The following is a 15,377-nucleotide window of genomic DNA, read 5'->3' as shown; positions in this document are numbered from 1 at the left end:
TTATGTAATTGTTGTGAAAGGAGATCTCTGTAACATATTCACTGTAATAAATCATAAACTGTGATGTGTCATCAGAGATCGAGGAAACATTTTAAACTAAAATACTCATTTCACTTGACATGAACGAAATTTCCATTCTGGACTGGAATAACTGTTTTGTGTGTCCATTTCACATTCATTAGAGTTCAAATTCGTGCAGAATTGTTGCAGAATGTTTAAGTGTCTGTTTATGAGTTATAAGAAATCATTAATAATCTTGTTGAAGTCATAGATGTTTAGTAATGTTAAATTGAGAAAAATGTTAATGGAGTTTGGCAGTCTGTGAGACATGCAGCCTCTTGACTTATTGTCCATAATTTAATATATAGTCTATGGCTCCAACTTGCTATTTGGACTGCTGTACTCATTTATGCACAATGCTCCTTTAAAATATAGTCAGTAAAACCTAAACACTTCCTGCAGATGTTTCACATTTAAAGACCATGATGAAAGGGAGGGATTAAGCCATTTGAGCTGCTGAAAGACTTTTAATGTGCAGAACTTCTCATAACATCTGGAGGAAATATAGAGTTTTGTGGACATTAGCTTAAAGCTGATGAAAAAACAGCGAAGTGGAACTGATTAGCAGAGCTACAGAGTGGTCAGTATGACATGATGTCCTGATGGAATTATGAATGGAATTAACGTAATGAACAGGAAGCCGCCCCGACAGCAATGGAAGCAAATCAGAAAATAGAGAAACTTCTCATGTACCAAAATATAAAATACAAACAGAGGCTGATGTAAGCCTGTTTTAAATAAAGGTCTGGTTTTCTCTGTAGCTCAGGTAAGTATGTGGGGCTTTATGGTATATGACAGCAGGGATTTCAGACTGGAATGTGTTACAAGACATCCAAACATGCAGACTATCACCCAGATAAAGCACTGAGTGATCGAGGACTCATTTCAGACAGGAATGTAATGAATGTAGTACACACTGAGGCGAGTGTGTGTGTGTTATCACACAGAGGAGCTATTGTGCGATTCAGCGGCGAGCGGTAAGTCATGATATTCTGGACCTAAATCAAACAACGTGTAGATATCACACGCATGAGAGAAGACGGATGATACTCACTGATCTCTGGTCAGGTTCAGGTGATGAGCCCTTCTCTGCAATTCTTCTCCTGGAAGACACAAAGCCGTCGTACACGTTCATGAGGAATCATGACAAGTTTGGAATCACTGACCGCAGCTAAAGCAACTTCTTTCCGAACTCAAGGATCTGAGAAAGGCCTTTAATTCAGATCTGTCAGTTCCAGCACGTTGCACCATTTAAGTGAAAACTCACTTTTTCAGGTACATTTTCCTTTCTTTTATTTTTTATCTATCTGCTATTCATCAAATTCTGCAAATACACCCATATAATGTAACAAAAACAATGATTTGAATTACAAGGAACAAAGTGAAAACCAATGAGATCTGCTGGGTGTTGCCATGACCACAAAATAAACACACAAATAAATATGATAAAAATAAGAAGAGTGGTTATTTAAAATTCTGAGAAGAAATCTGGAATACATCAGAAACAGTAAGCTAACAAAAACGTGATGGTGCTCTACCTCCTGGCCAATAGGGCGCTCATCTCCTCCATAAGCCCTCCTCCTCCAGGCAGGGGGCCGTTGCCCCTGGCTTCAGATTTGGCCCCTCCAGCTCCCAACATGGCTGCTGCCAGAGCTGCCCCTGCATCGTCACTCTGAGGGAACATAAGCAACATCTCTTGTGAAACACAAATTAAGTCCAGCGTGTTCTTTACAATCAGAGCGAAGCTGAGAATAATACACGAATTGAGCCTTCTTAATCCCGCCCCTTTTTGCTCTGTGCTCAGTTCAGCATCTTGGCTCCTCAGTCTACTTCCTCCATGCCAGTACTAGTGACGTTCAGGCTGGACACTAGGCTGGCATAAATATCCCACAATGCAATACAGTAGTGGCGTTGACAACAGCAACATAAGAGACAAAGGCAAACAGCAACAAAGACAGCTCTGTGTAATGTTTAAGTTTCACTTTGCTTGGTGGAATATATACATTTTTAAATGAGTTCCTTGTTGGCACAGATTTCCATGGTTCCATGTCTCCAACCGGAAAAGAGACTCATGGGAAGTGATACATGCTGAACAGTGCATCCTACAAGAAACGTACTACTGTTTATCTACACAAAAGTATCTTAAACAATAGCACACTTTTGGGGTGCAAATATTATATGTAGATTAGCTAGGTAGCATTAGCTAATATTAGCAAAACACTAGCTAACTAGCTGGCTAATGATCAGTGTATACTGGCTAGCTGGTTAGCTAGTATTTTGCTAACATTAGCAAACTTAAGGTGTGATTATATCACATTTTCAAGCCCCTCAGCTACCACTTTTATCCATCTTTAAAATGTGGGTCTCTTTTCACACAGACAAGCCTAGCACATAGCATATGTAAGTACAGTAAAAAGGAACAGAGAAAGTTGGCCGAGGTTGCGCTGTGTACTGAGCTTGCTAAACTGTTATTGGAGCAGAGAGCAAAAAGGGGCGGGACTTAGGAAGACCCAGTTGAGAATGTATTATTGGTCTTTTATTCCAGAAGAGAAATCCATAAATATTGAAACAATTCTAGGAGATTTCTGTATTTCATTCATGCTACACACAAGCAGACATGCAGTGATTTGCAGGGCGGCTGTCAGTACTGCATTAAACCTCCCGAGTCTGAGATGAGATGTGACAGATGGTGACTGTGTGTGTGTGACCATGCATGAACGTGGTGTGTGTGTGTGTGTTAATGTTTCAGTGACAGTGATTCTGTGTGATTATGTATGAAGATAATGTGTGAGGGCTGTGTGTGTATTAACACTGAAAACAAAGGACACAAAGACTGATAGAAAAGTAGAACTGTGTGTGTGAGCGTACGCAGCTAATCACCTCCATAATGACTTGATGTACTATAACTTATATGGGACACACATGAAGACATGGGTTGTCAAGCCTTCCATTGATCAAATAACCAATCAAGCGCTCACCCTTGGCACTTTGCGCAGCTTGGCTCCGGCGAGGGCAGCGGCCAGACCTGAGATGGGGCGGTCCTCCGCAGGAGAGAACAGTCCGGCGGGAAGTGGGGGTGCGGGGGGAGGGGGCGGGGCTCCGGGAGGGGGTGGGGGACCCGGTGGAGGAGGCGGGGTCCCGCCAGGAGTCAGCGTAGGGGGCAGCGGAGGAGGTGGGGGAGGGGGAGGGTGGCCGGCCGGGGTGGTGGGGGTGGCAGCCGGGGTGGCGGCCGCGGAGGTCACAGTGGAGCCGGGTGGCAGGGGTGGAGGTGGGGGAGGGGTCGGGGTGGTCAACCCCGGGCTCTGCACCACGTCTGTCGGGGGGGCAGGGGGGATGGGGGGGGGGCGGAGACACAGGGATGGGAAATTAAGTTCAAACTGTCATTTTTTTAGGAAAATATTACAGAGCAAAAACCTGTTGACTTTGATACAGTTAAACTCATCTGGTTGCTGCTCAGTGTAAATCTGCTTGTAGACTGGATTCAGATTCATTTATGACTGAAACTACCTCGCTCACTTTCCATCTATGTGCAGAATTTACTAATATGTTAGTGTTAATAAATAATAATGTAATATGTTGGAAAATTCCAATATGTGTATTAATGTTTACTCATTCTCAGAACTGGGACAAAACTGTATTTTGAGGGGGTTTTGATTTTCACTCTTCAATTATGTTGGAAAATATTTTTTAAAAGATCAAACTCTAGCTATTAGACCTTTGTAAATTCTTGTCTGAGACAATGGTGTTTTCTGGCACAGAACAAGTTTTAAAAAAATATAGCAAACTCAAACATTTCATAAATGACTTATATTTTGTACATCAAACCTTATAGAATACATTTTCACCCAAAAAATTAAAATAGTGTTACTGTTAATAATTGTGAAGTTCTTTTTCAGTTGGACTTGATTTGTCCCAGTTCTCAAGAATGAGCGATATATAAGTTAACATGGATAAGAATATAGTAAAATGTTGCAAGAAACAATATTGTGGTGGTTTTGTCTGTAAGTCTGTCTTAAGTGTTGTGATGTTTTTATGTTTTCTCAGGGTAGCTAATACTTGACATAAAATAATATAACAATTAAAATCCTAAATCCATTTTTTTGTGTTTCTCTGACATACATTCCTGTATGATTGTAGTATTTGACAGACCTGCTAAAAGCAAATCATTCCAACGTTTCAGCCTGAGTAAGTCTTTGTCACATCAACAGGTCACACCTTTGTCTTTGAATTTTTTCGTGAAGTAATGGTGGATTTTCAAATGAAACAGAACATGGAATACACATGAGGTATGACAGCATGCCACATCATATCACAGCAAATCTCAGTTCATCAGCATGCAGCGTTAGTGAGTGGTAGTGACCAGGTTTGTAGCTAGAAGTAGGGGATTAGACATATTAAAGAAACCCATGATAATTTAAGTGATGAACAATAAATATCAGCTTATTAATGGCCCGATCATTTCTGGAAAGTGGACATTCCAATAAATGGAGCAAAGACAAAACAATAACACTGAGCATTAAATCAATGTACCACATGCGCACACACTCATAATGATACACTAAAAATAATGCATAATGACCAACAGACAATTCAAAGAGGACTTCTAGCAGGAGTAGTTTTATTTAGGTCAATGCCATCTGCATAAATATGAAGACATCCTAATTCGTAGGTTGACAAAAGATTTGTAATCTGATAAATATGAACTAGTTTTGTCCCTTTCACACAAAATAATCTGCAATTCTAGGATAATCGCTATGTTCTCATCACAGACTTTAATCCATGATCAATAATCTACAATGGAATGTGAACATGCTGTGCTGTGATCAATGTCAAACCAGCAGTCCCTGTCCCTTCCAGCCAATCAGTTTGATGCTGTCGAGGTCAAAGGTCATTAGAACACCTCCTGTGGCTAATAAGAGAAAATGCCAAAGGACAAAGAATAAAGGTCAGTGGAGCACTGGTGTATCTGCATGGAAACGCTGCCAGTCTGATGTTTGTTTGAAGACAAACTGAAACTGGGTTGCACCTACAAAGATTAATTTAATAATAAAATATTAGTTTTAATGAAGGTTTAGCAAAAGAGGGTTTCACATGAGTACATCAAGATTTAAAATTAAGCAGAGCTGTGTTGCACAATTAAAAACTAATTTATCTATTAACTTTTGGCTGCTCTGTATTCTTTAACAAAACATTACATTGTTTGCTATCTAGCTAATAAACTAAAAAGTGACGTTATTTCATAACCAGCTAAAAAGTTTACAAAACATATTGTTTTCAACCTAGCTAAAAAGTTAACAAAAGCTTACATTGTTTGGTAGCTAGCTAAAAAGTTAACAAGAGGTCATACTGTTTACAAGCCAGCTAAATAGTTATGAGACACATCTAAAAACTTAATTAGTCTATCCCTTAACTTTTTTGCGAGAAACAACACTGAGGTTTAAAGAAAGGTTTAAATTTAATCTTTCTTTCAGTTAGTTTAAAAGTTTGGTGCAACATAATTTAAACTATAATTTAATCCGGTTTAAAATTAATCCTTGTTGGTGCAACCCAGCCCAGCTGTTTTTCAAAAACTGTGAAAGTCGGCCACGAACAACTAAGCTTAAAATTTTTAGCACATAAACTTCACATTCATGAAATCACTTTAAATTGAGAAAGCTGACACAATGGATATTTCAAGTTTTTTCTTTTTCCATATTTGGTGACATACTAAATGAAACAAATGAAAAACTGAGGACAGTTGCTCAAGTCAAGTGACTTGATGAAAGCATGGCGCCCTCCTTCCTTTTAAAATTCCAGTTTAACTGCAAAATTCAGATCAATTCAATCAATACATTTTTATGTATGAAACCTGAGGTGGAAGCCTGCTGAAACAGTATTTGGGAAATGAATAATAATACTGCACAACAACTAGACAGCAATGAGAATTTGAATGAATAGGACAGTCGGGGACACACTGTTGTCTCATTCATTTGGTGCATTTGATAGCATATTAATCTATTGAGTCATTTATTTGTTTATTTTGATTCTGGCAGTTTTGATCCTCTATATGACACAGAGAAGGGACCGACAGTAAGTTTGACTGACTGCACACTGACTCGAGGACACACAGTGACGAGTCTAATGAGGGAAAATCAAATGGCAAAATGATAAGATCAACACAAAGGTGAAAAACAAATGCTAACCGTTGATAAATGGACCGATAAAAGAAAAACAACCAAGAGATGAAAAAGGCAGTGGCTGTGTGCAGACATCTGTACCCACGTAATAACAGATTACCATCAAACAGACAGACATGCCACACTGACAGACCAGACATACTCCATATCCAATGAACAGTCAGCCAGCCAAGACCTTTAAGCAGCGAGCACATGGATGTACATGCAATTTATGAGACTGACAAAGAAGTTAGACAGGTCTGAGCAGCAGTAACTGCTGCACCAGGAGATCCCAGAGTCATCACCATAGCAGCTGTTTGAATGCCTGTGTTCAGCCTGTGTTGTGGGACTCTGTGTGACTTTGTGCTGTGGCCAGTTCAGTAGCAACAGTGTTCAACAGCCCCCCTGTTAGTGTGTGAGTCAGAGAGCAGTGAGAGGCAGAGGGGACAGAGGCAGTGAGAAACAGAGACAAGAGTCCGGACTGGAGGCCTTACCCTGGGGCTGGGGTTGACAGCTGGAGCCCCACTGAGGCGGGTGGGGCTCTGGGCCTGCGGCTGTGTCCGGCTCCCCCGGCCCCGACAGGCCCAGGCCCACGGGGAGGGAGAGGTGCTCGGCAGAGGCAGAGGTGGCGGTGGTGGCGGCTGCGGCAGCAGGGGGTGCTGTGGAGGGAGAGGGCACACCAGGAGCCTGGGATGAGGAGGGGGGAGACGAGACGGAGGAGGAAGACGAAGGGGGAGCTATCGGGGAGGGGAGAGGGGGCGGGGTGGGTGGGGGAGGCGGGGTGGGGCAGGTGATGCCGAGAGGGGTGTGGCTGTGCGGGATGGTCACGGGTGAAGGAGCGGGGAACATGGGCGGGCCATTGGGGGACGGCGAGGGCGGCTTCTGGGTGAGCGGGGAAGGCGCGGCGATTGGGATGAGCGGCCGTGGGCCGGTGGCCTTCCCGGGGGGGCTGCTTATCATGACAGGGGGTGAAGGCGGTAGGGGAGTGAAGTTGGATGCCGACCACACCACAGACTTGGGCGGAGGAGGCGGGGCTGGGGCAGGGGCTGGAGCAGGAGGCGGGGCTTGGGGAAAGGCTTGCTGTCGCCTGGGTACCGTGGCGTAGTGAGGCAGGACCGGATGGAAGGCAGAACCGAGCGAAGTAGCGAATCGGGAGGCCGAATGCCTTAGAGGCGGGGTCGGGGGAGTGGTGGAGGAGGGCGATGGCGTCCCGGGGGCTGGGTAGGTGGGCGTGGATGGAGATACGGGTGTGGAGGATGTCCTGTTGTACTCCTGAGGCGTGGGAGTGTACAGGGTGCTTTCGAAGGCTAAATGAACGCAACGAGAATGGACAAACCAAGGACAAGACAGGACAGAAGGGAGGGAGCGACGAAAGGAAGGAAAGAAGGCCGGAAGGAAGCAGCCGTCATGCACACAGGAGGGAAAGACAGCAGGTCAGGAAGGAGAGAAGGAAGGAGGGAGGGAGGAAAAAAGAGAAGGGGGCAGATGAAGCAGGAAAAACCAGCACAGAGCTATACCAACGTTTTATTCCAGGTTCTGTGTACTTTCTTGGGTACTACTGTGTTAGTGGACAGGTGTTAGCACTGTGGACAGAGCCAGAGACACAAAGCTTTCATTGTCTCGTTCGCAAGAGAAAAGGGGAAGACAAACGGACTGAGGAGGAAAACTCAGAGGAGCAAGAGTTTACCATGTAGCACACAGCCACAGAATAGAAACCAAGTAGACACAACTCATCACCAACATCATCAAGACTGTTCAATCTGCAGAGGAACTTCAAGTCATAGAATATCACCACTTTTACCCAACATGCACCGGTTAATTACAAAACAAAGTAAACCAATGACAAACTTAATAGTTGAAACTGGAATTCTGAAACTTAAATCCCATTCAAAAATGAAAACAAACTGCATGTCAATTAGTTGGCGAGTTCACTTGTGCACATACGAGGACATACAAAGACTTGCATCTTATCTTTGACCTCGCCCTAATTTTACTGCAATAGTCTTGTTTTACAATGACCCTATCTACAATATTAGTTACTTTATTATAGACCAGCTTGCACTTTGCAATGACTGAAAGAGAATGGTCTTTATGGACACACCAAAAAAATGCTTTCAACACATTTACTCCAAGTTATGTACAGTGGTCAGAAGATAAAGATAAATAAATGCCTCTCTTGTGTAGATTTCTAGGTAGTTACTTGACTACAGGATGATTCTGATGAACTCTGCATCAGGGATGGGTGTCATTACCTTACCTCATAAGTATCGACCACAATAACCAAGTACCATGAAGTATTAAAAGTTGTCCAGTCAAAAGATACCTGGATTCAATCCTTTGTGCACCCAGATCTAGAATAAAATTATTATTTGTTGTGTGATTTTGCTTGTAGCCAATAACTGCAAACATTCAGTTTAATGTGACATGGGATTGGTCCACTACTGGAGCAACAGCTAGCAGCTGACGAAGTAGGCAGTTCAGCATGCCGAGATGCCACCAAAATGTTCCGACAGGATGGAAGTAGAATATAAGGTATTGAATGAAGTACTCTTCTGGTATCAGTATCACTTAAGGGGGAGAGGTATTGGTACTGGTATTGCATTTTTTTAAAAATGATAATGAGCCCTTTTCTGCATCCTTGTGAGTGAAATACAATTATATTGGAAAAGACTAGAAAAATTAGACATGCTAAATTGAACACGAACCAATTCTTGCTTTTGATTGAGCTACTGAGTTTACGAAATGATTCATTTAGAGGTAATGAGCTTTTCAATCTTCCCATCACTTCACGTTATTCCAGGACAAGCTGTCTGTTGCAAATGATTTAAAATATAATGAATATTTTTATGGCAGTGGCACGGCTCCAAGGACGGCACTGCTGGTCCAGACTGAAATAATTCGCCCTACTTGATGGACCGCCACATTGGTTGTTTCTTGAGGACAGATCATACTGATTTTGATAACTCCCTGGTTTTTCATTTAGCGCCATCATCAGATCAAAACTTTAATTTGTCCAATGCTTGACTTCCGACCTGCAAGACTAATGACATTCCAGTCAGCCTCAGTGTTGCTTTGTGCTTCGTGCTAATTTGCGAATGTTAGTACGCGACTACACTATAGTACAATTGATGGAAGCCTTAGTAAGCATCATAGGTACATGCTTAACATTAGCATGTTAGGGTGTTATTGTGACCATGTTAGCATACCACCACTAGCATAGTACAACCTCAAATAACTATTAGTGTGGCTGCAGACTTTTAAGCTGCATTTCCACCACAGGAACTCTCCCCAGAGACTAGGATTTTTTTTAAAGAACTCTGTCTGCATCACAGGGACAAGAGTTTAAATTAAGTTCCAGGGATGTTATTTTACACCCCAAAAAGCCCTGCTTTGAGGGGGTAGTACTGTCCAGAAGTGCACGGACTTTGGGGATGGAGGCGAGAGACTGAGTGACAAGTCCAGGCAAGTCCAGACTAGTCCAGGCCTCATTCATTATTTATGCTGAGGACGATATCCAGCAACAACTGGAAACGGCGACCCGTAACGATAAGATGTACAGAAAAGTCACTTCACTTCAATGCCAGCAGAGTAATTAGCCAAATCTTCATCTTGTAATGATACCTCGATCTGGGTCGACATATCGATTCAATGTTCAACGATCAAATACGGTTGATTGAAAGTGAAAATATCAATCTATATCGCCATCTTTAAGATCCGCCTTTTATTTTGAAATTCCCATGGCATGTCTGTGCCTCAACTGTCTGGAAGAATTTGGTCAGAAAACCATCAAATCATCATTTAGTTGCTTTTTTTTGAGCTGACATATGTGTATCGTGGCAGTGTTGAAGAAACCTTTTAGTTCCTAAAAGCTCGGGGTCCTTTGGATGGAAATTAAGCTTTATTCTTGTTACATGAATGCTGATATCTTGTTTAAGTGAGGATGGTGTTCTTAGTGAACTCTGTTGGCCAACACCAGACCCTTCACTTCTGCAAATTTTGCCTCATCTTTTACTGTATATTTCCAGTAAAGTGTACAGTGTTAGGGCTGGGCAGACAGAGTCACCTGTTTAAGGGATGAATAATTGAAGCTCTGTTTGCTTTTGGTGAGCCTTCTTTTTATCATGTGTTATTCTTGATTCTTTACACATCAGTGAGTTTATGAGGAGTGGATGTGAGGACTGTCTGAAATCATTTAAATGTGGTGATTTTAAATCCCTCCTCTGTTTCACTATGTTTATCCCAGCTGAGCGGAGCCTTACCTCTCTAACTAATTACCTTGAGTGTGTTTATGTGCTACTCTAGCGCTTAGCGTAGCCTGAGCCGTGTTGTATGGAGCTGCCATATGTTTTCTGTGTGTGTGGGGATGGTGTAAAGTTGTTAATCCTCTGTTCACCTTCTGCTCCACTTCCCCTTCATAGTGATGTAATTCTACACTTTTCTGCACTGCTTATTCTCCTGACTGGATTTGAATTCTTCACACTGACATAACATTCAGTGTTTGATGTTTATTGCAGCCAATTATACAGATACTTCATGTGTTGTATGGTTTATTTAATCAGCTGCTTGAAGTCAAAGGCACATGCCCATTCTAGCCATTATCCTCTTGGCTCTTGTGCCAACCTCCGAGTGATTCCATTTTGTACTAAATGTAGAAATCTGACAGAGCTGATGTCTTATGAAGTTGATAAAATGTAACTGTTTTCGTTTCACAGCATGTTTGTATTTTTTTATTAAGTGTTTCTTAATGCTAATCAAAATGCACATTTTTAAACCATAATTCTTATTTAGCTTTGATTTACAAGGGCTACAGAGTTGACATGTTATAGTTGAGATGCATCTGATTGCAACATTATTTAAATAATTTGTCATAAAATATAAAGTTTACTAGTGCCTAATCAGTATTCCCACTTTTTTGAAACCAGGAAGTGAGATGGGGGTCCTTAGGGTATAGCTAACCCTTTTTATGCATGTTTAAATGTTTTTGTAAAAATCTGATAGTTGACGGAAATCTGGGACACAACAATATCTTCATAAAAAAAGCTACATTTTAAACCAAAGATGATTATAATAACACATTTTTACGCCTGTGTTGTCAGTAGGTACTGTTAGTTTTAGATTTTGAAGGCTTTTAACACATTTTTACATTCTTTGAAGTTGTGAATTCTTGTCTGGGACAAGGGTGTTTTCTGGTGCAAAGCAAGTTTAAAAATTAAAGATTAATTTTTCACCAAAAACTGCAACTAGAGAGTTGGCATTAACAATTTAAATGAAAGTTTTTTGGTAGGATGTGATTTTGTCTCAATCCTCAAAAGTGGGTGATAGAAATACAGATGCATATAGACTCAGACATTCACACACCGCCTTGACCTGTCTGTGCTGGGTCACACACACACTCAGTCACGCTTACACACATCAGGCACAGTAGTTGAATTCACATGAACACCTAACCAGCAGTCACAAGACACATAAACTGATGGATTCGTTTATCCTCTTCTAACTGGACCCAACGCTCATTCAGACTTCCCCTCTGCGAAACACACAATTTCTCTCTTACATCTCTTTCATTAACCAGCAAGTTTCCTTCACGCTTTGCTTCTTCCTCTGCCAGCTTTTTCACTTTCATCTCCATCAACCCACCGCTCTACACCTCGTGTCGCTCATCCTCTTCCTCTTTCACTAAACCTCGACCTTTTCCATCCTTCTCCCTCGTTCCACCACCCCCTCTTCTTTCTCCCTCGCTCTCTCCGTCCCCGCGTCGCTCAGGGCGGGTCATGTGACTGAGAGGCCCCAGCTTTGCTCTGCCTTTCCACGAGAAATCAACACACCATCAGGGGACACTGATTACACGGAGAGCTGGGCACGTGCACACATGAATATTAAGCGCACATGCACACACACACACACACACACACACACACACACACACACACACACACACACGAAGAAGCCAAACTGCAGCCAAGCTCCTCTGGACCAAACCAACTGGACTTCAGGGACAACTTCAACATAAAAAAAACATGGGAACGGCAGAACAAGAAAAGCCTGGTGGTCGAGTGGATCCACCAGACAACCTCAACCTGTATGCTGCCAATTCATATCCGTAACATAAACTTTCAGAATATACACTTAAGCATGCTCAAAAACAATGTGCACATGGTGAAGTTTAAGATACTGTGCAGAAGAGGCAAGTGTGAGTGTGTAACATAGGACGCGCAAGGCATTATTCATCATGAGTATGGGCCAAAAACACACAGTCACTGAGTAAAGCTGATTCCTGACATGTTGTAAAAGTCCCCCGCAAAAAAACACAAAAAACGCCCCAGCAGATTTAGAATTTCTCAGTTTTTGTCACTGAGTAAGAAAAACGTGTCCAGGACATCACTTCTGTCCTCTAAGTAACAGTGAGCTTACTCAGTGTGTTTAGTTAAACGCTGCAGCGTTTCAGTTAAAAATGCTTACAGTTCAGTTTCCAGCCAGTTGAAGCACCACATTAATGCGCCGCATCAAGAAAAAGTGAACAACTGCAAACAGGAAAGTGCAAAAATTAAAAAAGAAGTGGCTCGGAAAAATGGGCAGAGTGATCTAACCGTCAGCTAACCGTTTTGATGGCATCTATACTGACATGAAACAGTCGGATAAACACAGAGGTTACCAATTAAAGGAATAGCTTGGATTTTTGTGTTAAATGTGGTTATATGAGGTACCATAGTCAGTGTATCATCTACAGTAGAGAGCAGCTGACACGCCACCAGTTTGGAGAAGCAGCAGGTACAGTTGGGCGATTGGACAAATCCATCCATGGCCGATTTTTGGGGCAACATTTGTCTTTTTTTTGCTAATTTTTGCAGAGTGACAGCTGCGCAGTGCACACCCAAGTCAGCTGGACCATGAGTGCTCCGAGCTGGGTGAGGAGTGAGAGGAAAACAGCCTGCAGAGTCAGACTCTTTACACTGTTTTCACGCGGCGAATTAAGGATTTATTTCAACCAAACGTAGCTGGTGGTTGTTGGGACAGTGGACAGACTAACAGAGACGGCTTGGGGTTTTACAGGTTTTTCTGTCGAGTTTGAATGAAGTGTGTTTTACAAGGAGTTAATGAGCGAATTAAGCTCGTCTTAGTTCGGTCAAAGAGAGAAAGAAGGCGTACAGTTGTATTTCTCAGTTTAAAAAGGAAAATAGGTGTGATGATGTTTAATTTCTTGACGCTCTGTGAGTTCATTTTGTTTATTGGACATAGTGAATGTACGCAGTGCACATCTCCCACCGGAGACTCGAGAGGATGGGAGGAGGTGGGAGCCCGGGACGAAGATATCACCAGTCGCCGCTGGACAGGTTGATAAAACTAAGCAAGTGAGTTCCTAAACTTTTTCTTGCATGTTCCCCTTTCAGAAGCCAAAAAAAAAAAGTTGTTCCTCAGCCGCTCTGTGAATACATGAAGAAACTACAGAACAGATTCACTGGGGCAGCTTCAAGTAGCAACTGTAAAGTTTCATTCTGTAAAACGTCTTTTGCTCAGACAAGGCTTTTTTTCTGTGAAAGGATCGAAGTCTTGGAACTTACTGGAACCACACTATAATCCAGATTTCCTCTTTAAGGTTCTTTTTCATTCAGGTCAAACTGAGTCTGTGCATGTTGGCTCACTGAAAAGGCTCTGCTACACTAAATGGGACCTTAATTAGCATCACTGGTAACGCCTGTGTTTAACTACCATTTATGTCAATATGGCTGCTGTGAAAAAGGTTTATTCAATGCTGTCAGTCAATTATCTGATTAAGGAAACAGTGACGATGCACACTTTCACCAGACGTTAGCAGCAGGCTCTTCGTTTGACTTCACTTGTGAAGAAGAATCAGCAACCGCTGAAGTTTAAAGGGACAGTTCACCCTCAAATCAAAATACAGATCTTACCCCTCCCCTGTAGTGCTATTTATCCATCTAGATAGTTTGAGTGTGAGTTGCAGAGTTTGGAGACATCAGCTGTAGAGATGTGGATTATCTGGAGTAAATGGCTTTGAGCACCACAAGATGAGTGCCATTTAGTCTCATCATATTAGAGAGAAGGCAGACATCACCATGGCCGATATCTCCAAATCTATGCAACTCACACCAAAAAAATCTAGATGGATAAATAACACTGCAGGCCGAGGGGAAAGAAACATGTATTTTCAATTTTGGGGTGAAACGTCCCTTGAAAAGATACACACGGTTACCCTGGAAGACAAAAAACAGGACTATACAGTGTTAAATGTTAAATCACAAGCTCACATCAGACCCAACAGACTGAAACAGAACATGCTTGTGTGCGTGATCCTACATTCCTGTGTGATCCGCTGTGCTTGTTTCCTGTGTGTTATTGTGTATGACACGTGAAATGTTTTCCTGGAGCATTTACACACACACATACACACACACATTCATCCCCGGGGCTCTCACCAGCATTCCTCCTGATGATGTATTTTTAGCCTCTGAGTAACACCAACGAACTGTGTGTGTGTGTACGTGTGTGTTTATGCATGCATGCTAACAGGCCGATCATGGCACTGAAGCGTGTCACATAACGCTGCCTTCCCTACTGACCCACTCCCATAAATGTAGCAGATTTTCCTTCCTATCACACAGCCGAATGCCGATCCATTGCAGGTTTATCACCAGAGTGTGTCCCACCTGTGGCTCCTCCTGCTGGATTTAATATTCGTCCGCTTTCTAAACTGGACTGAGACTGAGCTGTGCATGAACATCACTCAAAATCAGCTTCTTATGCTCTAAAACTCCAGATAATCTGACAATCAAAGTTGATTAAATACAGACTTTTAAGAGGAATTTGCAGGAAGTTCATAGTTTCCTCCCAAACCATTACACCTTCATTAGACTTTTGGGTGTGTGTGTGGGAGAAGTGTCAGAAGCTGTGTGTTTAACTGGTGCAGGTGCTGGCGGCGCTCTTTCAAAAAAAAAAAAAAAAAAGCGCTCACCCCTGAAGTCACGTGCAAAGACTCTCACATTCATTCCCTCCCCATGCCCCAGTGCCTCAGCAATCTGTTCAGAGCGCCTGTCCAGCCTGTGGGCAGATGAGCAGAGCGTGGGCCAGACCGACGCCCAGCGCTAACAGAGGAAGCTAGCAGCTCTGACCGGGTAGAGACAGAGAGACAGAGAGCTGCAAGAGAAG

General features: G+C 42.5%; 1 protein-coding gene across 7 annotated transcripts in view; it reads right to left on the bottom strand.

Moving 5' to 3' along the window:
- Positions 1-15,377, bottom strand: part of enah (ENAH actin regulator) — a 187,180-nt gene that overhangs the window by 14,233 nt on the left and 157,570 nt on the right. For 5 of the 7 annotated variants that reach the window (XM_084738273.1, XM_084738272.1, XM_084738270.1 and 2 more), the window contains 4 exons: positions 6,710-6,874; positions 3,039-3,373; positions 1,599-1,732; positions 1,115-1,163 (listed from right to left, as the gene is read on the bottom strand). In XM_084738273.1, the coding sequence (XP_084594399.1) occupies positions 1,115-1,163; positions 1,599-1,732; positions 3,039-3,373; positions 6,710-6,874 (683 nt within the window). The remainder of the gene's footprint in view (positions 1-1,114; positions 1,164-1,598; positions 1,733-3,038; positions 3,374-6,709; positions 6,875-15,377) is intronic. The other 2 variants (XM_084738274.1, XM_084738275.1) reach the window with 1 other exon arrangement.

The sequence above is a fragment of the Lutjanus erythropterus genome, chromosome 15, assembly GCF_056507025.1.
Source record: "Lutjanus erythropterus isolate fLutEry1 chromosome 15, fLutEry1.hap2, whole genome shotgun sequence".
NCBI lineage: Eukaryota > Metazoa > Chordata > Actinopteri > Lutjaniformes > Lutjanidae > Lutjanus > Lutjanus erythropterus.
This window is presented reverse-complemented; position numbering and strand designations above follow the sequence as displayed.